Source organism: Anser anser, assembly GCF_964211835.1.
Source record: "Anser anser genome assembly, chromosome: 1".
Classification (NCBI taxonomy): Eukaryota; Metazoa; Chordata; class Aves; order Anseriformes; family Anatidae; genus Anser; species Anser anser.
This window is the reverse complement of record NC_139720.1, coordinates 13713997-13736554: the sequence shown is the minus strand read 5'-3', so window position 1 is coordinate 13736554 and position 22558 is coordinate 13713997. Positions and strand designations below refer to the sequence as shown.

Below are 22558 nucleotides of genomic sequence, written 5' to 3'. Positions count from 1 at the left end.
TAATAATAGGTTTAAAGATTTTTTACCAACACGGTATCAAAAGGAGGTGTTATGGCAATGTAGCTTAGTGGGTAATTTATTTCAGAGTGAGATAAATCACGGATTGCTTCCTAGTGAGAAGCACGGGTTCAGATTCATTATTGTCAGAACAGTATATTACATGGGAGGTTGCTGGCCAAATGAGCTGTAAATTTAGAGTGTTTATGCCCATGCCAAGTGACTGACCAATTCAAGCGAAAGTTCACACGGCAGTTTTTGTTTAAAATAATCTTGACAACTTTAGCAGTATTTTACTATGTAAAAACATTCACGAGTACCAGAGCTGTGAGTCTGGACATGTTGTTGCATGCTGTGGCAGAAGGCATAGCAGTGTTGTGTGTGTTTGATCAATGCAGCTGACTGCTCGGAGCAGGAGGTTGGCCTGGGGACCTCCTGAGGTCCCTTCCAGCCTGGATTTTCTTATCATCCTATGAACTTCTCTGGGGTGTGAAGAGTCTGTGTTGCCAGACCATGGTCTCCTGGGTGGAGGAATCAAAGATTCTGCCTATGGCTCAGAAGCAGCATTACTTAAACAGGCCTCTCTGAAACAAATATCCTTGTTGAAGAAACACCGAGCGATGCCACGAGCAGCAGAATCCATCCATGCATCTTTGTTTCATGTGGCTTCAAGCACTAAGTCCCCATAGCTCCCAACTGCTCTCACGCCACATCTCAGACTCTCCTGCAATACCCGCAGGCTTCCCGGATATCCTCCTGCCTTTCCCTGTACATCCAGCTCCGGTTATTGATGCCAGACCTCCTCACTGTAGCCTCTCCAGTTTACGCCATATTCCTGATGTCCTTCCACCTGCTTTTTTTGGCTGGAGTTCTGCAATACTTAACAAATTTGTCATTTTTTTCAGTGGCTGACGGAATTAATTATTCTCCTAAGGCAATATTTCACCTGTCTATTTCTGTTTGTAAGCTGGTATGGTCTTAAGGGATATGTGCTTTTTTCCAACACATAAATCTGGCTGAAAATTAAAAACCAAGAAGGAGAAATAACTGTCCTTTGTATGATTAGTTACCCTGCTTTTTTTTTGCCTTTTTTTTCCCCTGGAAATCTGCCATATTCCCATCATGCAAGAGGCAAGTGGGGGCTGTAATTTCCTCTTGGAAAAGTAGGGAATAAAAAGATTTTCAGTAACTGCTGTAGCAGGTTCTTCCATAATTTGATTTGTAGAAATCTGTGAAAGGTTTGTGTACTTCATCTGTTTTTCAGTCCTCTGAAAACGTTTAGGACAGTGGTAAGAACGCAAAGAAACTTTAGACAAGGAAGGTAATATTTCAGTGTCCAGTGAAGCTGTAGGAAGCAGAGATGTGTCCCATGGACACAGGGCTGCAGCATGTGGACGTTTTGACTTTTGATGCAACATTTTCTAGCTTTAGTCTAAAGAGACAGGTTTTATCCTTCCCTTATAATCTGCTTTACACAATGTGGATGCACCAGTTGCATCTCTGTAATTAATTTTGAACTGAGTGTTTATTAAGAAATGGGGTTAATTTGTCTATTTGAGGATTTCCCTGTGTGGGTTGTAAAGCAAACACAGTGGGTGAGGTTCCAGATTCTCATATGGTTCAGGTCATCTGCAGCTGCTGGCAGCATCCTTTGGGGATGCAGGCAGCTAAAACAGGTTACAGCAGACTGCTCAAACCTTAACGGGGAAACAGATAGCGAGACAGACGGCATGAAAGCAGTGAACTGAAAAGGTGTCCTTAAAAATCATCCTTTTTTTCCATTACTTAGGATCTTTTAAAAGCATTTTTTTTAATTATTTTTTTTTCCACCATAGGGTCACATATGCTATTTCAGATTTTACTCTTTCAGATTTTAATCTTTTTTAAGAGATGGAGAGAAACTGCACCATCTCTCTGGGCAGCCTGCTCTCCTGCTTGGACAGCTGCTGTCAGATCCCCCCAGAGTCGCCTCCTCTCTAGGCTGAACAAGCCCCGGTCCCACAGCCCCTCCTTGCAGGGCAGGTGCTGCAGCCCCAACCACCTCTGTGGCCTCTGCTCAAGTCACCCCAGTTGATCAGCACTGTCAAATCTGATTACTACGCCTTGTTAAGTAAAGGAAAGGATACTATTCATTGTATGGGCATACAGGAAAAAACTATGTGCCGTTAAATTCTTTTACTTAATACCTCAGTGTTCCTTTAGATGTATCAGGTACTTTGAAAATCCATACTAAGCTGTAACATTTCTTTCTATGACACAAGAAAAGACGTTTTTGTTGTTGTTCTTCTTCTTCTTGAAGGATAATTTAGGCGATTGAAAGACATTTTGATTACATATAGGCTTTAGAAGACTATAGAGAAAAAGTTTGGGAAAAACAGCATATTTTACACAAAGAGAAATAATATATTCATTATGCTAGGGCTAAATATGGACTTTAAATACTTATGAATACTCAACACATTAAAAAACGAAAACCCATGCAATCAGTGTTTCACTAGGTAATAAAACACAAGAGATTGTAAAACCTAAGACAAGGACAGCACCCTCTCCCAAACACGGGAAAAGGTGGAAAACAGAGACCTAGTTGTTGGCATTGTGTCAGTATAGAGACAATGGATGCTTGTTCTATTATTTATATGAACTGACGGTTTGGCAGATGCCACTGCAAAAAAAACAACCCTTTATTTAAAATGTAGAAAAAATAAAATTTGCTTTCCTTTATAATCACACAATGCAAAATACTAATGAAATGTTGGATTTCCTGTAGCTGGGAAGAAAGTATTGTCCTAATCTGCTTTCAGTCAGCAAGAGGCTCTAATCATTCTAGTCACATTAAAGTAGATAGAAGTGAAAATCATCTTTTTATTCTTTGAGATACAGGGGAAAAGAGGATGGATGGTTACTTAGTTTAAAATGGTAATTCTTAATTTTTTCCTCTTTGTTAATGCATATTTATTGTTCTGTTGTATCCTTATTCTGTATTTACTCCCTGTAACCACACACACATTTGGTGTTTTTTGTTTTGTTTTGTTTTATGACTACAAAAGGAAATTCTCATAAATTATAATGTGTAGGGGATGGGGCTTCCAGTGCTGTAGCCACAAATCCATTCCCTGTAATATACTCAATAATTATACGTTCATCTCATTTATTTTTCTGCCACTTTTATTCAAAACTTGATTAAAGAAAGCACTTAAATATGTACTTAATTCAACCCCTTAATCAGAGCAGCACTTCCTAAGTGAAGCAGTGTGGGGCAGCTTTCCATGTTAAACCATAAAAGCTTAAATCTGCTTGATCTTCAACTGATATTGCCATTTCACTGTCATATTCCTCCCTTCACGTTTCATCTTAAATTTGTTTCTGGAAAATCTTCATGTTCTCTCTTAAACATTTGTTTACTTCTTTTTTTTTTTTTAATTTTGAAAATATCAAAGACAATAACAACAAAACCGACCTCACCTCAATGAATGAGATGGAAATTGTTTCCAAGCTGACTCCAAACCCATGTCTCAGGGTTTATCAGCCTACTGATAAACCGGCTCTCCCAACAATGCTAGAAAAGACTAAACATGAAAAATTAATCAGTAATTTTATTTATGAGAAAGGGTAAACTGTCATAAATGAATGGCTCCTCATATCAATATTTCAACCGATATATTTGATTGAAACAGAAGTCTGTTTTTGTATATTACCACCTGTTTAGGTGATAATATAGTCACATTACAAAAAATGTGCAGAAGATACATGAGGATAGGTCTTGGAGCCCTGGTCTCTACGTGTGCTCTAAGTGTGCACTGGACCATGTGTACAGTCAAAACCGTACACATCAGGCCAACACACGGAAGGGTGCACGGACCACTGCACACCTTAAAAGTGTCTCATCTGGAGTGTGGTTGAAGTTGTAGGTTTTAAAAAATGCATGTTTTGCACGGGGTGCACTGAGAGAAAAGTTCTGCAAGACTGGCTGCACACAGGTTGGAGCTAGCATCATGGTAATGAGCTCTTTACAGTGCACAGACAGTGTGTGGGAGGGAGAAAGAGCCCATCACTGCTCATACTCTGTGTGGTTTGTCCCAGCCAGTAGAGGTTTCTGCCAGCCATACCCATGTTGTGTTGCATGCTCTGTTAAGGGCAGGGGAGTCTCACCAAATGCTACTTGGTATGGCTACACATATGTTGATAAGCGCTCCCTCCCATACACACAAATACACACCTGCAGCTTCAAATACTGTTTTAATATCAAACACAACAAAAGAAGACTTTGATTTCTTTATTTGGTGTTTATTGGATCTTGCTGAGAAGCCTTTTGACATTTCATCTGCATTTTTTTGTCTCTCAGACATAATTTTTTCTGACATTATAACATTCAAAATCTTCACAAAGATACTCACACCACCCCTGGGTTAGACTCCTATTGCCCTTCCCCACATGGGTTGACCTCAGAGATAACTTCAGGGACAGGAGTTAAAGGAGGTGGCTCTTGTTCCTCTTGCACTTACTCCATACGAATGCAGAGGAGCCTGAGCTCACGATAAAGTCAGCCAGAAGCACAATGCATGAGCATGGCCCGCAGGCTTCAGCCCAGGGCAGCTGCCACAAGTGAACTGGTTGCTCTTTGGCCTCTCACGCATACCCTGCTTTCTGTGGCCATTTTAAGCCTTTCCCTCTGAAGTCTTTTCACCTCTGATCCAGGCTTTCAGAGCGAGCATGCTAATTTTGTCCTCTTGAACAAATGTCCACATAAATAATCACATCTTACTTGCCAGCTTTCCCTGGCAGCTTCAGCTGAATACAGCCAGGACAGATGACTTTTTTTTACAGTACCTCAGGGAAGAAACAGTTGGGTAAAGAGAGGGAAAGGCAGAGTCAAAACCATGTTTTTTAGGATGCACATACCTCATCCCTGCTACTTTAATTAGACTGTGTTTACAAGTCAAGCGGAGGCTGAAAAAACAACTCAGAGGCATCCAACCAGCGCCAATATGCCAGCACTTCCTTGGCTGCTGTTGGAGACCTGGTCACTGGTGGTTTCAGCATGATGGGAGACACGCTGAAGTGTACACCAGCAACACACCCTGCCCTACCCAGTCAATGGTCACCAAGCTACCTTTGCAGTGCTTTTTGAAAATATGTTTCACACTCCCTCTGAGAAAGGCCAGATGCTCCTGCCCTGGGCACTTAATGCCCAGCAGACCTATTCCTCATCCTGTTTTTTAATTTATTTATTTTGTTAAGACCTCTTAATTGGGTAGTATTTTTGTGGTTTTGTTTGTGTGTGTGGTTTTGTTTTATTTTGGTTTTGGACTATAGTGAAAACAGGACAACCCTTCAAGCAGTGAGAGTTTTACAAATACAATAAAACATTAAAACCCACCTAGTTTATTTGATGAAGAGGGCAAATCTCTGCCCTGGCCTCTGGGAAGTGCTGCCATGCATCCTTGCTGCACATGGAGCCAGGAGAGCCTGGGCTCAGTCCCACTCACCTTTCCTGGCTATTGTCTCCTGAGCTGAAACACTCAATTTAAAATACAGCATGCTGGCAGTGCACCTGAATCCACTGTGGAATACAAGATACTTCAACATAAAATCATGACAGCAGTTATTCAGTATGTATGCATTTATTTTCCCTTCTAGCCCAGACCCATCAGCACAGGACATCTCCTGCATCACAGGGCAGTGGCAGGGACGGAGTGCAGTCTGTGCTGTCAGTGGATCCCACTGGATTTAGGGGGGACAGTGCTATGCAGTTTGGGAGAAAAATCTCAGCTTTGTATAGCCAGCCACTGATTTCCCTGGAGAGATGGATAACATCCTAAATTTCCTCCAGTGGAAATAGTCATGACCATGGCACAAGGAGAAGCAATGCAGCTGCTAGCAGTAGGCACAGGGCTAAATCATGTTAATGTGGGAAAAAGAATAACTTTTTATGAGGGCATGTAATGATAGAACAATGGGTAATTATTTTAAACTGAAAGCAGGTAGATTTAGTTTAGATATAAGGAAGAAATTCTTCACTTTGAGGGTGGTGATGCCCTGGCACAGGCTGCCCAGAGAAGCTGTGGCTGCCCCATCACTGGAGGTGTTCAAGGCCAGGCTGGATGGGGCTTTGGGCAGCCTGGTCTGGTGGGAGGTGTCCCTGCCATGGCAGGGGGTTGGAACTGGGTGATCTTTAAGGTTGCTTCCAACCCAAACCATTCTGTGATTCTGTGATTCTATAACTTCATTTTCCATGATCCTTTTAAAAATCTTTTGGGGACTGTCATGAGATGGGGTATTTTGTTGTAGGAAATCTCTCTTCCCAGATGCCTCCTGAACAAGTTTGTGCTGGTGCCTGTCTCCTCTCTCCAGGGGAAGGCACAGGTGCTGCCAGCCCCTGTAGGAGCAGAGCGAAGGCCAGGCTGTGCTGACCCCAGAGCATGACCAGGTGGTGGCAGCCCTCGGAGGGAGGCCTGGGGCTGGTGCTCTGCTCCTGGGCACGCAGCACAAAGCATGCTGCAGGAGGCTGGACCACGGGTTTGGGAACGGATGTGAACATCTCTGACTTGTTTCTCCCAGATCGCCTGAAGGCTGGAACGATTTGTGTCATCACATAGGGGACAAAATGATGTCACCTAGGCTTCTTTCAGAGGAGGTGGCAATGCTGCACTTGAATAAAGTGGCTTTAAGCTTGTTAGCAGGGTGTTGTTTTGTGTCCCCTTCTTTTTTCCTTTTCAGTGACAGCCAATCTAAAATTCTTTATTGGCACTTGATTTCACCTTTAGCGACAGCCAATCTAAAATTCTTTATTGGCACTTGATTTCACCTTTAGCGGTTCTGTTTTAGGAAGCAAAGTTTGTTACAGAAATCCCGGGGTCAGTTGGCAATGCTGAACCCGCAGCAAGCCTTGGCACCAGATAGAGGCTTCCAGCGTTCAGAGCCTTTTTGTCCTCTCTCAGCAGTTTATCTCTCCTTGCTACTGTTAAAAACACATTTTCTCTCTTCTCCCTTACATAGCCCCAAGCAGACAGATCCATCTAGGCTAATGGAGGTGTGAAGTTAATGTAAAGAGGAACCTTATTACCTCTAAGTTGTTTTTCTTTCAAAGCTCTCACTTACCATGTCAGGACATTCCTGTTCCCTTCCATTTTTCTTTTATTTCTCTCCCCCTTGGAGAGATTGATTCCTGGGAAGGAGCTACCTCTGGGGACACACAGAGCACGCATCCTGCCTTTTGCCTGGCTGACAGGTGATACTTGATGGGTCACTTGCCCTTTAGCTGGAAATAATTAGCATACAGTGACAAAGGAGGACTACAGGCTGGTGGGGAGTAACACCAATTAATTAAGTACTCTTCATCTAAGCAACATTTAACTGCACGGAAGACTGTACAGAAACTTTTGAAAAACAGTACAGAAATCAGTTAATATTAATGTTAAGAAAAGAAAACACCACGATTAATAACTGAATAATTTTCTTCCTGTACTAAAGACTTCTTTAAACGTTGCCTATATTATTTTTATTATAATTACTATAATAATTTCTTGAGTGTCACTATAGGGATGCCTATGGTTTTGGATTTTTAAAAGTTAAAAATCCAAATTCTTGATCCTGTTCTTTTAAGCTCACGTGACAGGTAGGAATATCATAAGTGAAGGAAGTTCAATACAGGCAAGGTACATTTTGCACTTCTTTCTGAAAGTAGCTTAGCTCCTGCATAATTCCACTGCAATTCTGGCATTTGCTCCATGTGTAAAGCATAAATAGAGAAAAAAACAAGCAGATAATACTGGAAAACAGAAGCAATACCCTTAATAATTCTCTGAAGCTGCCCTGGCTGGTGCAGAACTAATGCATATGCCCATTGCAAAACTAATGCTAACTTGAGCACGTGTTGTAGGAAGCGGTGCCCTTCCTGCAGAGCACCGCTGTCCCTGGGCACAGATCGCTCCTGCCGTGGAGCTGCAATAATTGGCTCCTGGTCTGTGCTACCAAGCAAGGGATGATGGACACAGGAAGATGCAAATAATTCTGCCAGCTGCTGGCTCCATCCCCAAACCCCCTTTTTCTTACACGTATGCAAGAATACACTACTCGGTTTGGTATTATTGGTATTATTTGCTATGTGTTTGCATTCAGACACATACTCAAGCTCCCCTCTGCATATGGTCTGTGTTTTGAGAGTTTGCTCCTATCTGCCTCATAGAGGAGTTTTGTGGTTATCTTTGTTGCATATATCCTGAATTGTATCCTGGGTGACTGCGTAAACAGCTTCTCTGGAGGGTCAGCCCATGGCTGGTATAAGTTTTCTTTTTCTTTGTCTGCAAGCAGCCCTGTCTTCCATACTGCCAGAATGGGCAGAGATAGAAATGCTGCACAAAGTCTCTTCTGTGCATTAGGTGTGGCATTTTCTTTTAGGTGTGTAACAGGGATCCCACTGTGTAACAAGGATTTTGCTGAAACCCTGGAATTCCCAGAATGAAACACATTTGCAAAACATGTCTGTTCATGCTGGTCTGCACCTAGACATGGCTGTGGGATGTCTTGCAATTTTAAATCTGGTTAAAATCTGTTAACCAAAGTCTCTGAATCCAGTCCTTTTAAAGAAGTCTGGGCTACATATGTTTGGTTTTGGAGATTGTTTTGTCTTATTCTGTCTGGTGCATCCACATATACCTGTGAGGGAATTTGCAGAAATGTATGTAAGTGCATGTTCATCACAACGCAGCTTGTGACTCAAATTTCTTGAGTTCATACTGTTAAATGAGACTCAAAGTCTCAGCTTTCTGGCATTTTTATGACCTTTTTATTTATTTATTTATTTATTTTAATGCGTAGAAGCAATGTATTTATTTTTATTCTGCTTTGTACTCAGTATGATCACAGCTCACAGTAGTAGAGGAAGAAATGTTAGTGGAGAACTAAAGCATGAAGTTTTGCTGTATTTTACACAAGTGTTTGAAATCCTAAAATAGGATGTTTGTTGTATATGGTAGGGGCTACAACCAAAACCTCACATCGGTAATGTGATCCCAGCACTGTGGCCAAAGTACTTACTACCTGGCGAGGCTCCACCCCAGCTTTGCGTACACCTCCAAAGCAACCAAGCAGTCCAAGCAGCCAGACAAAGCAACACGCACAGGGGAAGGGAGTTCCCTGAGTGCCCTAAGAGCATCAGGTAGCTGTAATTTTACACTTCTGGTCATACAGATAGGGTAAATAGAGTTTTCCTAATTGAGCAGGAAGAAAATTGGATCCCAAACAAGTTTTCCTGTTTGGCAGTTTGTAGATGAGTTTTACCTTCAGGGTCCCCTATATCTGAAAAATATAGTATTAGATGGGTTTTGTTGCTCTTCCCTGTCAGCATAACTGGCCTAATAGCTGAGTAAAAAATGATCTATGTTGAGTTACCTCTACAGACCATGCCTTTATGCTCCTTCCTGACAGTTTCATGAGCAAGTCAGGTGTGATGCATTAGAGAGGGCACACAGCTGGCTAAAAATCACACTCATAAAGTTGTTTTCAATATCTTACTGTTGGGCTGAGAGGCTATTTCAAGGAATTCATATGGATCAATCTTGAGTCTATTTATGTTAATTATTTCTGTTCCTGACTCAGAAAGGGTGAAGAACATGTATGAGAGTGTGTATAAGTCTAGACAGGTATTGGAAGAACTTCAGCTGCGAGAAATCAGAAATCAGAGTCAGCACTGACAAATACTGACTTTGAAATCAACAAGATAAAATTAAGTTGCAAAGTTACACTTAGGAAATAGAGATGAAATGAGCAATTGGAAATAAAAAATAACCAGCACTGTTAGCATGGCAGCACTGTAAGATAAGAGCAAATCAAATTGCATTGGATCTCGAGCTGATTATGGGAAAACAAAATGATAAATATTTCTCCATGGTACATTAGGCAGCCCGTTAGTTGTGGGTCATTAATGGGAAAGAATTATTATATAGACAAAACTGGTAAGACTTCAAATATAGAAACACTTTGTGCTATTATAGGCATATCACTTCCTCAAAGGAAGAGGCAGACAGAGAGAGACCAGTGGGGACCAAGAAAATAGTATGCTGTTCAGAAGGTGAATGGTTAGAGGACAGGCACTGTGAAGGTACTGGGCTTGTGAGTTTGTGGAGGTGGAAAAAAAAAAAAAAGGAAAAGAATGATGATGTTTTTCCAACAAGAAAAAAGGAAAGAAAAAAAAAAAGTGATCCACTTTCTGGACAATGAGGGAAATAAAAAGGAGTAACTCAAATGGCAGCAAAATCTAGTACAGTGTACTGAGAAATGTTGTGGGTTCTCCTTTTTTGGACAAGTTTTCCCTTTGTTTCGAGAAAGGATTTCTGGAAACCCCTTCAAGCTCTACATTTCTATCTAGCATATCAAAGTATCTCTGTAGCTTATTGGACTGTTTGACTATTAATTTTACATGGCAACAGCTCTACAGGCATTTTTTCTTTCCTGCTCTGAGGCAGGTATGCATTCCCAGGCAGAGTGACGTGCTAAGTTCTGCAATGCATCTGCTCCTACTCATGTCCGTCACTGAATGTCCACTCTAGTGCTTTATATTACCAGCCTAGCCATTTTGGTTTAGGAGTGGTTTTTTTTGTTTGTTTGTTTTTTGCCATGTACAGAAAAAAATCCCTACAAATTGTTCTACAAGCTTAAAAACAAAGAGTACAGAAAGAGAAGCAGAGGAAGAAAGCAGAATGGGACTTCTGATTCAATTACTCATGGGCATAGCCATACATATGCATATATAAATGAGTATGCTACATTATTTATTGTTGTCTTTTTATGTTCACAGGGCTACAGCTACTCATAGGGGCCAAGTTATATTCAAGGATGCCTTAGCACAACAGCTGTGTGAACAGGGAGGTAAGAGCAGCCATCATTTTAAAAATATCTGGTAAATGTGATTTTTCATTGTTCTTGCATTTCAGTACTACTCATCATGAAAGTAAATTTTTGGAAAACTTTGTGTCAGGACCTTCTTTATATTCTCAAAACTGATACTTTCTTTGGCTTCAGATCTCCCTTCAGTGATCTGGAAAACCTAGAGCGATGTCCTCTCTGCTAAGCACTGGGGAATATCCAAAAATTAAAGTACATTTTAATGCCTTATATGCTTACTTAAAATCAGCCTGTAATAACCAACTTTTTTTTTTTTTTGTCAACACCACAAGCTGAGTTTTAACTATCATTGTGTTGAGGATAAACAAAAAATGCAATGTGCCTACAGCAAAAGCTTCATTTACCATCCAGCTCATGAGTAGCTTTGTTAAGAACCTGCTTTCCCATTTTGTGAAAGTAGGACACTAAACTTTTGCCCTTCACCTGCAACTTTTGATCATTTTTATAGCTAAACAAAATGTTTGACTTACACTGACTAAAAATCTAATTGTTTGCACAGCTTATCACATATATTCTTTTGATGAATAACCTAAAAATAAATGTCCTGTTGTGAGCTGTTGTCTACAAACAGCACACTGCTTTGAACCTGCATCATTAAAGCAGTGGGAAGCAGGGAAGATATCCATCATGTCTGGTACAGGAGAGAAAGGAATTTCTGCACTGATCCAGTTTTCTCTGCAAAATTCCAGTGATATTTCCATGTGAGAAGAGAGTGAAGCATGGGCCAAACCAGTCTAAAATAAATATTTCAAACTTAGAAATATGTTGTCATACAAATAAACAAGAAAATCCCTCAAAATACATACTTTTGGGTATTATGGTGTGTTTTTTCATATGAGCTAGGGAATATCTGTGCAATAGTTTTGTAACAGGAAGTTACTGAAAATTGTGTCAGGAGCATTTATTGAGGTGTTAGGGTAAGGTATGAGTAGTACCTCTGTGATATTAGGGGTAAAATATTTCAGTTTTAAGCTTCAGTATATAGATTTTCAGTATCTTAATATATCAACAGGAAGTAGGTAGGGGAATTCAGAGAGGTGACTACAGATACAAGCTAATAAGCTTGGAGGTTAGAATTAGGTATATTTTGAATGAATTAGAAAAGTGTAAGACGTGTGCTGGCAATCAGATGGAAGTGTGATAATCATCCGGATGGAAGGTGATTGGGCCCAGAATGTATCAGTGTTCTACTGTGTAGAAGGAAAAATGTAGAGAAATAACAAAGATGTCTTTAGTATTCAGAACAGGAGATATATTGTGCCCCTATAATGCAGGTGTGGTGTTTTGGTGACTGGTATAACGGGATTTGGGAACAAAAGTATGGGCAGGAATCCCATTTGGGATGTATTAAAGAGAATGGTGATGATATCTTAAATGGGCTGGGTAGACAAGAGTGAAAAAAATCAATATTCAGAGTCATCAGCATAAAATGGTAAAAAGCCTCATAAGGAGGTAAAATTTTCCATGGCTGCTGAATAGTGAAATCACTGCCAAAAGCAGAGCCTGTAGTGCCCAGAACAGGTAAAGAAAGGACAAATAAGTAAAAGATGTATTGATATAAGAGGGAGAGGGAGACAGAGAACTGGCAGTGATCTGCATGATGAAAGCTATGGGCAAACAATTTTAAAGGAAACATATGACCGTCAGCATCAGAGCTGGCAGCATGGTCAAGGAGAATATGGGCAAAACAACAAGATTCCTCCCTGCTAGAAGAAAACACCTTGGTAAGCAGAGACTAGTGAGCAGAAATCAATCCGTACAGGCTTTGGCAGTCTCTGCTTTCAGACATGCTAGAGCAGGAGTCTTTGTTAGGAGAGCTGGCAGCAGGTATAGTAATTCTTTCACCCTGTTCTGTTTCACATTTCTTTAATTTTGGAGCATAACTCAACCTTAAATCAGCATTTTGGCAATATTTAGATTAGATTAGAACAATAATTCCTGATGGTACTGCATGCAGTCCTGGAGAACAGAGGGACTCCACGGGACAAGACGAAAATGGGATTTGTGTGTTGTTTGTGCTCAGAGAATAGGAGATGGTGAGATGAGCCATCCCTGGGCTCAGCTGTGGCAGTGCCTTTGCCTCCTCCTCCCACCCAGCCACTGATAACCATGTCCTGCACCATGTCCCTCAAAGGGCCTCCAGCTTCGCCAACTTGTCATAGCCTCCTGCAGCCTCATCAACTTCTGTGTTTCCCATGATGTTCCCAATGATTTCCTTTACTTTGTACACAGTCACCCCAGAGATTTTGTGTCTTTGTCTTCCTCAAAATTTTTGATATCGTGGTGGTAAATCCACAAACATCATGTTTGACTTAGACAAGGATCATACAGGGATGCTATTTTATGAGCAGCCCACAGTGAGTGGCAGCCATGTATGAGTTATAAGATTTCCCTGAAATACCAACTTGCAAGCTTCTCAGAGCTTTACTTGTGGCTCTTCTCTAGATTCCTACCCTCACCAAGGCCTCTCTCCCCTTAGGTTCCTTGCTCAGCCACACTTTTCCTGATGCAGCTGGTCAAATACCTCATTGCCCATTGCTTTTCCTCCAGTCTTGTCTAGCACCAGCCTCTCCTGTACCCTTTTGTTCTTATTTCTGAAGCAGACAGTGTGCATTGCATTGGTTCTCCTAACCAGTGTGTACTGTTATAGCTCTTAGGCTATTAGCATTAATTTTCCTTATCAAAGAAAAGGATTATTCTTTGAAGCAAACCTCACTTCTTTCATTCCATGAAGATAATCATAGTTTCAGCAATGCTATTGATGTAAACAAAGGATTATTTCAGATGGAATTAGTGTGTTTATTTAGAAGCAAAGATAAATATGCAAAACAGCAAGGCAGATTGACCAAAGTGGGGTTTTAAGGTCTCTTTCTGGCCCTAAATATTACTTGACTGAAAGGCTGAAGTGAATAATGTAACATATTAAATAAAGAACATAAAACCAAAGGGCAACTTTTTAGATTTATTACAGGACATCTTTTTAATAAGTATTCACTGGGTATGATACAACCTTCATAATAACTAGTACAAAGGATATACACAAAGACATGAAAGCAGCAAGGAGTCTCAGAAATCATGATTGTTGGGGCTGTCCGCCCTTGGACGTGCATTAGTAAATCCTAATAGAGTTAATGGGGTTTGTGCAGCAAAGTAAAGTGTAGTTCTTATTTTGAAGACAATTGTAGGATGATGAAGAGCTGTGTTAAGGAATGGCAATGCAAAACCAGCAGCCCTATGTATAATGTGAATAGAATAAAGAATGATGCCACAGCGAAAGACACCAAGGAAAGTAAAACAATCACTTGAAAAGCTGTGTGTTCAGCGTATAATAAATATTTTAAGAAGCTAGAGAGATCTTTGAGAACTGATGTGAGCTTTAAAGTTTATAAGAATGCTATTGGATCTTAAAAAGAAAGGAAACATAAAAATTATCCTACAAAAAAAAATAGTCCAGCACAAAAGGCAAGAAAACAGAGTTTATAAGCCAAGACAGAGAAGACAGATGTGTTATAAATATTGGTAAGGAAAAATAAGGATGTTAATGACTGATGATAGTATTACCGTTAACAATGTCTTTAATTAATAATATATATAACTTGTTCATCTAATAGCAAAATAAATTGAAAATAAGGTAAACATACTACTGTACAGATTAATTCATATTTATTCTTGGCTGGAGTAGAACAAATGTCTTACGTTAATAAACACTAGCATAATTAAAACAGAGTTGACAAAACATCAGACCTGGCTGCACTGCACTGCGGAACTGAAGATGGTTCAGGTCTGTGTGAGAGCAGAGACGTCATGGGGAGAAAGAGCTCATGGTGCAGGGTTGGAGCCAGCACACACATCACACCGCCAGCCCACCTTCACCATACTGAGTGGTGCTGGAGGGTTAAAGAGAGCCTGCACCTGATATGCTCTGTAACTCTGGGCTGGTAATGCAGTGCATTGGCATAAGGACCAGCTGGGAGATTTGTTAGTGCGTCATTTAGTTCTGACTGCCTGCAGGAGAATCAGAACCATTAAACTTAAAAGATGGAAAAGATGAAGGATGTTGTTGTTCCCTCCTACTGCAGAATCGTTCCTTTCAGCAAAATTCCCAGAATTTCATACGATCTCATATTCAACACCACAAATTATAGGATTGGCATTCCTTTCTTAAGAAACCCCTCCCTGCTCTGACAGAAGTCTCCATGTTAATGTAAATCCTGAGAACTGGCCCAGGCTCCCTTTGATTTGATAGCTTCCGCCTGAATGTTTGTGGAAGACCTTTTAGGCATGTTTTGTACCTTGTAAATATGGATTAAGGAACACTTTGAAAAACAAACACAAAACAGATTGCAGGCTCTCAGGCTTGACCAGAGTAGTATTTTACAGAAGACTCGAGTTCAGAGCTGACGTATTGGCTTATGTGTCAGTGAGAATAATGCAGCCTTCAGGCAATGCACTGACTCTCCCCAGGGGGATGTTCAGCATCTATCTTTCAATAGCAACTTTGTTTACCAGTGGAGAGCAAGTATTGGCAGGAGTCTAAATAAAAGCATTAATTTTCTTTTTCATCTTCATCTGGCTGCTAATGAGGAGATTAGACTTTTTCATAATCTGCAAAATATAATATACCTCTCTGCACATCTCATTTGCGATGAATTGGTGAGCGATGGCTAATGGCTGCTGGCTGTTGAACTTGGAGTTTGGTGTTTGGCTGGGAGCATTTATGTTTCTGTAATTTTCTTTTGCTTTATATTTAAAAAAGAAAAAAAATGTTCAGATTTCTAAAAAAAAACAGTATTTTTACTTTGCAGTGAGCTTTATGAATGTTTTCTTATGCTGTATTGTTCCCTACCTATCCTTATACACGGCTTGACCCCACAGATCTATGGAATATGGGTGTTAGTAGTATAGTAGTATAAACTGACATAGCTGGAACATATGTTTAATTTGCATTATGTTAGCTCTTTTTTCTCTGGTTGAATACTTGTTTTGCTTAACCACTAGCTATTACTATGTTTAATTATTTTGGTTCTTATATTTCCATGGGCATTGGGCCCATCACAAAATCTTGTTTCCCATCTCATATTCCAGATCTTCTAGCGTGAGCTGGCATTCCATTGCCACTTCTATTTCCCTCCCCTCTAGTCTAACCAAAACAGGACACACTTTTCTATTATTTTAATTGTTAATAACCTTTCATTGGCCTTACTTCATCCATAGAAAATCTTAACCTTTTACTCCAAAAGATTCCTTCATTCTCCCTCATCCCATGGACACAGAGCCCCACAATGACCCCATTGACTTTCTAATTCCCTATTACTTTCTTCAACTTTCTCACGATTCCAGTTTGACTGTGGCCTTTTCTCTCTGAATCACTTTGTATTGTATACTCTCTTCTGTGCTTTTTCTTACCAAAAGGATTGCCTCCCCTTGCACGGCAAGCATCCTACATTTCCTTACATTTTCGTGTATTGTATTTGCTCATGCCTCTTAGGTTGTGAGCTCTGTTGAGCTCAATTTCCATTTTTTGCTTAGCACAATTCACCTCTTGTAAAGCTCTGTATATACCCATGGTGCTAGTCAAAAAAAAAAAAATCTTTTACATTTTTACATGGAACAAGATTCTCATTCAAGCTAATATGCATTTTTGAGCCATACAAATACTGTTTCTAGATTTCAAACCACCCAGCTATGTGTAAGCATCTTAGAAAGTGCATCATGATTTAAAATACATATTAAGGTAGACTTTTTCTCCTCTCAGTCTGAAGTACTGTAAGTTTTTTAAATTGGAAGTAGTTTAGATCTTTTCAGTGCATAGTTAATCTGCACTTTTTTCATTTTATGCAAGTAAACTCCGTTTGACTTTAGCCACACTATGGCCCACTGTACAATTTACACTCTTTTAAAATAAGTAGGTCTGTGAATTGGTAAAACGAGGCACACCTGAAAATATTTTTTATTTTTTTGTGATGTTCTATATTTATAATATTTTGGGGACCTTAGCTACAACACTTGAAGACCTACGCACTGCTGTTTTGCAATGGAATATAAAATGTAATACTGAAATTATTCCTAGTGAGATTAAAGTCTAGGTTCATCACTCATTAAACAGTACCTTCACAATATTTTGTCATGTTCAGTTCTGGAATTTGAATTACAAATTAGATGGAGGTGAAAATTCTTGGGCTTTTCAGGTACTGTAGAGGTTTGAGAAACAAAGTCCCCCTTAACAGAAAAACTTTATTTGTAAGAACAGCATTTTGTCCAACACTGTTTGCTTAACTCCAAATGTATTTTTTTAAATGAGTGATTAGTAGTACTATTATGTATTTGCACAATTTCTTTAATTTCAGCCTATTGGTAAGCAGTTTTCTTTTGCAGTATACTATGCATATAATTGAAGAGCTCTTTTAGGAAAAATCCAAATTTTTTATTCTTTAATCTTATAAATTACTAGTTATATTTAAAAAAAATGCAGAAGGCAAATGAATTTGAATATTTAAAGATTGCAGGTTTGTGCTATACCTGCTCCTTTTAGCTGAATGTTGTAATTTCACATAACCTCAGAAAATACCATCAGCAATAGCATGTATCCCAAGCTGGACCGCCTTCCACAGAAAATCTTTTCCAAAGAGCAATGCCAACTGACCTGGGATGAATGAGAAGTTAGAGCTTTTTATTTCCATTTTGAGGTCTGAATTACTCTCATTGGAGAGGAAGGTCTCTTTCAACTGAGTTGCTCTTTAAGGTTAATGAAATTTGCTTGACCAGCTGATAAGCCTGTCCATGACCTGGCCTGACATGACCATCCTCCTCACAGAAGAGCACCAGCAGAATGGCTCTCAGCTATGTCTTCGCAGATTGCCCCTAGTGATGAGCCAGGACTAATGAAAAAGGGTAATACAGAGCATCAGAGACAGAGGTCTTATTTTAATCTTAGCCACTTGCAACATAAAGAGTATTTCAAATCCCACGCCATAATGTACTTCTTTTTCTGCGGGCAAAATCCAGAGCAGTTGCATTGCTCTACCTGAGAAACAATTCAGCTAATCCAGCTTAATTCATTTCTTCTGTGCAAAGAGTTTTAAACAGTCTTCTAGAGAAATGTATACATGCTTCCATGAAGAAGAAGAGCATCTGGGACTGCAAGGGACATATGCTGTCTTTTCCTGTGCAGTACCCACCAGCATTACCCTGGAGGCAGTGCCAAACCCTAGCTTGCAGTTGGAGTCCAATTGCTCCAGCTTGTGTAAAGTCATGATGAGAGGTTTGGGCCGTTGCTAGAGTCCTTACTGTCATTTCTTCTGGGGAAGACAAGATAGCTGCTGGTCAAATCTTTACAGGGATAACTTTCTTCCATAAAAATACAGTAAGTTAGGATCATAGAATCATAGAGGTTGGAAAAGACCCATAAGATCATCAAGGCCAACCACCACCTAACACCACAAGTCCACCACTAAACCATGTCCCTAAGCACCATGTCCACATGTGGAGATCCCTAAATATCTCCTAAGTACCTCCAGGGATGGTGTCTCTAACACTTCCCTGGGCAGCCCGGTCCAATGCCTAACCTAATCTAAACCTCCCCTGGTGCAACTTGAGGCCATTTCTCCACATCTTAAGTTAGACACACAAGAAAAAAAGATTTTATATTTCTGCATCTCTGTAACTTTTCAACATCAGACTCTTAAGAATGCATTTCCTCTTTGCTGCAGATTGCTGCTTTCAGTGGTCACGTTGTTGTCTTCAGCATTGTCTGTGTATGTTACTGGATGGACTAAAAGATGGTAGTCTCCCAATCTGAATCAATGCCTTCTGTCTGAACTAAATACAGACTGCTCGCCATCCTTTCCTGGTCTGCAGACACCTCCCTTGTTTCTTTCTCTCTCTTCTGTAATCACCAACTTCCCCATGAAATGTTGCAAATCCATTACAAAATGTCACATCCCCAAGCAAACCAAGTGGTTAAGGAAAAACAGGAAGAGAAAAATGAGATTTGTGTTTTACTTACTATTCAAATGACTACGTGTGAGAGCTCTACAGATTGCAGCATTCATGTTTATTTATTTATTTTTTTAATCTATTTTTAATTTGTCAGATGTTATGACAGAAATTGTGGTACTTCAGCAATTTTTTTGTAATATACTGAAGAAATTGGGAACGTGATACAATTTAGGCCAATGTCCAACAAGAAGCACAGAATCATCTTTTTTTCTTTTATTTGTGTTCTGTTTGCCAAATTATAAAATGCAGCTAGAAATACAGCTACTTGGACAAGGTACTGAGAGGCAAACAAGATAGCTGCTCCCTGGGAGCTTGTTTATATGCAACCTTTTTGCCTCTGAAAAAGGTGTATCATACTTGGGATTTAAGGTCAGGCAAGCCTATGAATGTAGTAGCTACCATGGAGTATCTAACACGCTCTGTAGACACATTCTACATTCCCCCAGTTCTTTGTGTATATATCTACATATATATATTCTGTTTTTATTTGTGTAATTTTACACCAAGATTCCTGTTGCAAAGTGTTAGAAAATGACTACTCCATAAAATTTAGCCATTTCACACACGTACCCCATGCATAGTGTGTCTTTAAGATCTTCTACCATATCTTGGAAGAATAAGGCCTACTGGGGAAACGATTCAGCAATGTATGCAAAAATGTGCTTAAAAATAAGTGTTTGATTCAGTGATAGGCTGAGTCAATCCCATACTTATTGCCCTAGGGATAATAGGATTTTTCCTCCAAAAAATATGCCTAGTAAAATGTTGTCCAGAGTAGTATAAATGGTCAAAATGTGGCGTTTTTGCCTCTCCTAGACTTTACTTCTTTTTTTTGAACATAATTTCAACTCTTCTAATCGATCATTAAATTACTGAATCTTAATCTGAGCTGTTTCTAATAATATCTCATAGTCCTAGACTAGATCTTTCTTACCTTGCTATACAACAGTTTATATATTTCATTTATTATTGATGCTTATTTTAATTAGAAAATATTTATTTTATTTTTATTTACTACTATATTGTATAACTTTTAATGCACCACATTTTTCATAATTAAAATGTCTAAAGAATTGACTTAGCAGAGCATGTACTGTTACAATTTTTTTTATGCTGAACTGATCTTTAATGCTGCAATTAAGCCCTGATCACAGCAGATATTCATGCTTTGCGTGTCTTTGTTCTCCACAGCTCCAACGGAAGCTCCACTACATCCTCACCTAGGTAGGTGACTTGTCATTCTTATTACTAAAACTCAGAAATATTAACTTTATTATAATAAACAATCTGTAAGGTCATATGAAATGAGCTCTGGGGAATTCAAATAAAAATGAGACTCATATAAAATGAATTGAATTATGTCTAACTCTGATTAGTTGTTTTATTTTTCATTGTGATTTTTATTGCTGTTTATTTATCGCCTCTGAGCCCTTGCAGTGTGAGTATATCATGCCACAGAGCCTTTCTTCCTAGCTGTGCATTACAGCATCTATTTTCATAAGGACACATAACCCCCAGCGTATCACACCAACTCAGGGTCACTGTCCCCAGGGTTTTGTCCCCATGCACCTACAAGGTACACCCAGGAGAGCTCCTGTCCTGCTCCCCAAGCAGGACATGGAGCACATCGCAGCACATGGCCATTACACTTTGGCAATAGACTGGGAGACTTAATTTTATGTGGTACTATGGTCCAGAGTAAGAAGGAAAAAAAAAAAAAAAAGACAAACCCTGCTTTTGTAACTAACACACTTTAAAAAATTAATTCCTCATTTTACATTGCATTACTTTGGCTCTAGAAAAGGCAATACTTTTTGGATTTTTCATATAGAAATTTCTTTTATTTTAGCTGAAATGCACAGTGACAGCATTATCCTGCGAGATGACTTTGACTCTTACCATCAGCAAGAACTGAATCCTAACATGTGGTGAGTTTCAGATTTCTACTTCCCTTTATATACATCTTAGCAAATTAAAACATTTTGTTTACTACAGTGACATATCTGTGTTATATGAATTCCTTGATATCTCAGCTCACATTGATTTGATGTGTATGTCTTTGCTCCATAAGAACCTACATATGTTAGCATTCATTTATTAATGATCTAAGCCCATTGAAGTAAGTGGCATATTCATATTGACTTCAAAGGTTGAACTAATCCAAAAATAGAAAGAAGGAGTAGAGCAGAACTCACTCAATATTTTTGTGTGAAAATGTTGATTTCTTCAAATCAAAGCTTTTCATGAAAAAGGTGATGAATTTCAATATTTAAAATTTGTTTTTCATTATATTTTCATTTCCTGTACACAAAGTACATATTTCTGGAGAAGCTAACTATTTTTTCTTTTCTTTTTTCATGGAAGGCAAGAATTTTCTTATCTTTTGTATTGTATGGGAAGGGAAAGCTCTCACTTTTCTGTTACTGTACGGCAGTTCCTAATTCCTAGTTTTTCTCATTTGACAGGATTCCTGAGTAGGGTCATTTACATTATCACAATTTATGTTTGAATCAGCAACGACAGGTTGTTATTACTCCTTAAGCAGTAGATGCTCAAGTACATCGTCACTGTGATGGAGTACCATTTTGTATGGCATATGCATACTTAACGAAGGAGGAAGTTAAAGGTCTCTTGTAGTACTAAACTGATTCTATACTACATAGTTAATATGTATAATAATCATTTTGTAGCCAGATAAATTCATCTATTGGTCTTAAATGTTGAAGTCACTTTTTTTTTTAATGAGGTTTTTACTCCAATCCTATTTCATAAATATAACTAATTGGATTAATTTCATTCATACATGACAGAAATATTTTAATGGGTTAGTTTAGTTATTTCAGATAAAACACACTTCGTAGAAGTTACCATTTGTTAGTTAGGAATACGTATATTCTTTGAAATCTGACTTTATTTTCTTTTTTTGTTAAGGCCTCACAGTTTTCCATCTTTGCATGTCTTTCACAGTTTCACCATCTTATGCAAAAAGATTATGGTTTGTGGAATGCTACAGATATTTTTTTTCTTTTGCACATAATTATTGTAATGCTTTTTAGTATATGCCTAGTATTTTTCCTCCTTTTGTTCCTTTTACATTATCTCTTTACATGATTTTTTTTTTCTGGACAGATGCATTAGGGACCTGGAATGCTATAATATTAAAAAAAAAAAAAAGAAAGAAAAGAAAAACAACAACAAAAAATCCTCTTTCTTTATGGGAATGAATAGATCAAGGACTCTTAATGGGTTACAGAATAGCTGCCAAGGTAGATAGCTTTAACAGCAGTGTGTTAAATGGACTTGAGTGGAAGGAAATGAGAGGAGGCATTATTTCCCTGCAGATGTCTCATAACTCACAGAGGGCCTGTCTGTTGGGAGCCTCCATAATTTATTTATCCATTGCTCTCTTATCTTTAAATTCACCCTTGCTTTTCAGAAGTCTCAGTAGAGAAATTTCAGACTAAAAGAGGCCCCAGTCTCCTGGTCCTTTTGTTCCTGAGATTTGGATGTGGTCCCCATGGAATAACCTTGACCCACCTTGGCTGGTGGGTGAGTGCACAGAGCTGTGTGCTGGGAGAAAGTCCTAAAACTCACTGCAGTCCTGTGACAGATGCCTTGATATCCCTGTAATGACACCAGAAAGCCAACATCTTCAGCAACG

The 22558-nt window shown here is 39.1% G+C and overlaps 1 protein-coding gene across 2 annotated transcripts in view; it reads left to right on the top strand.

Annotated features, from left to right (window-relative positions):
- RELN (reelin) overlaps positions 1-22558 on the top strand; it is a 293768-nt gene that overhangs the window by 105988 nt on the left and 165222 nt on the right. For both annotated transcript variants that reach the window (XM_083821372.1, XM_083821373.1), the window contains exons 4-6: positions 10793-10863; positions 20089-20121; positions 20747-20825. In XM_083821372.1, the coding sequence (XP_083677498.1) occupies positions 10793-10863; positions 20089-20121; positions 20747-20825 (183 nt within the window). The remainder of the gene's footprint in view (positions 1-10792; positions 10864-20088; positions 20122-20746; positions 20826-22558) is intronic.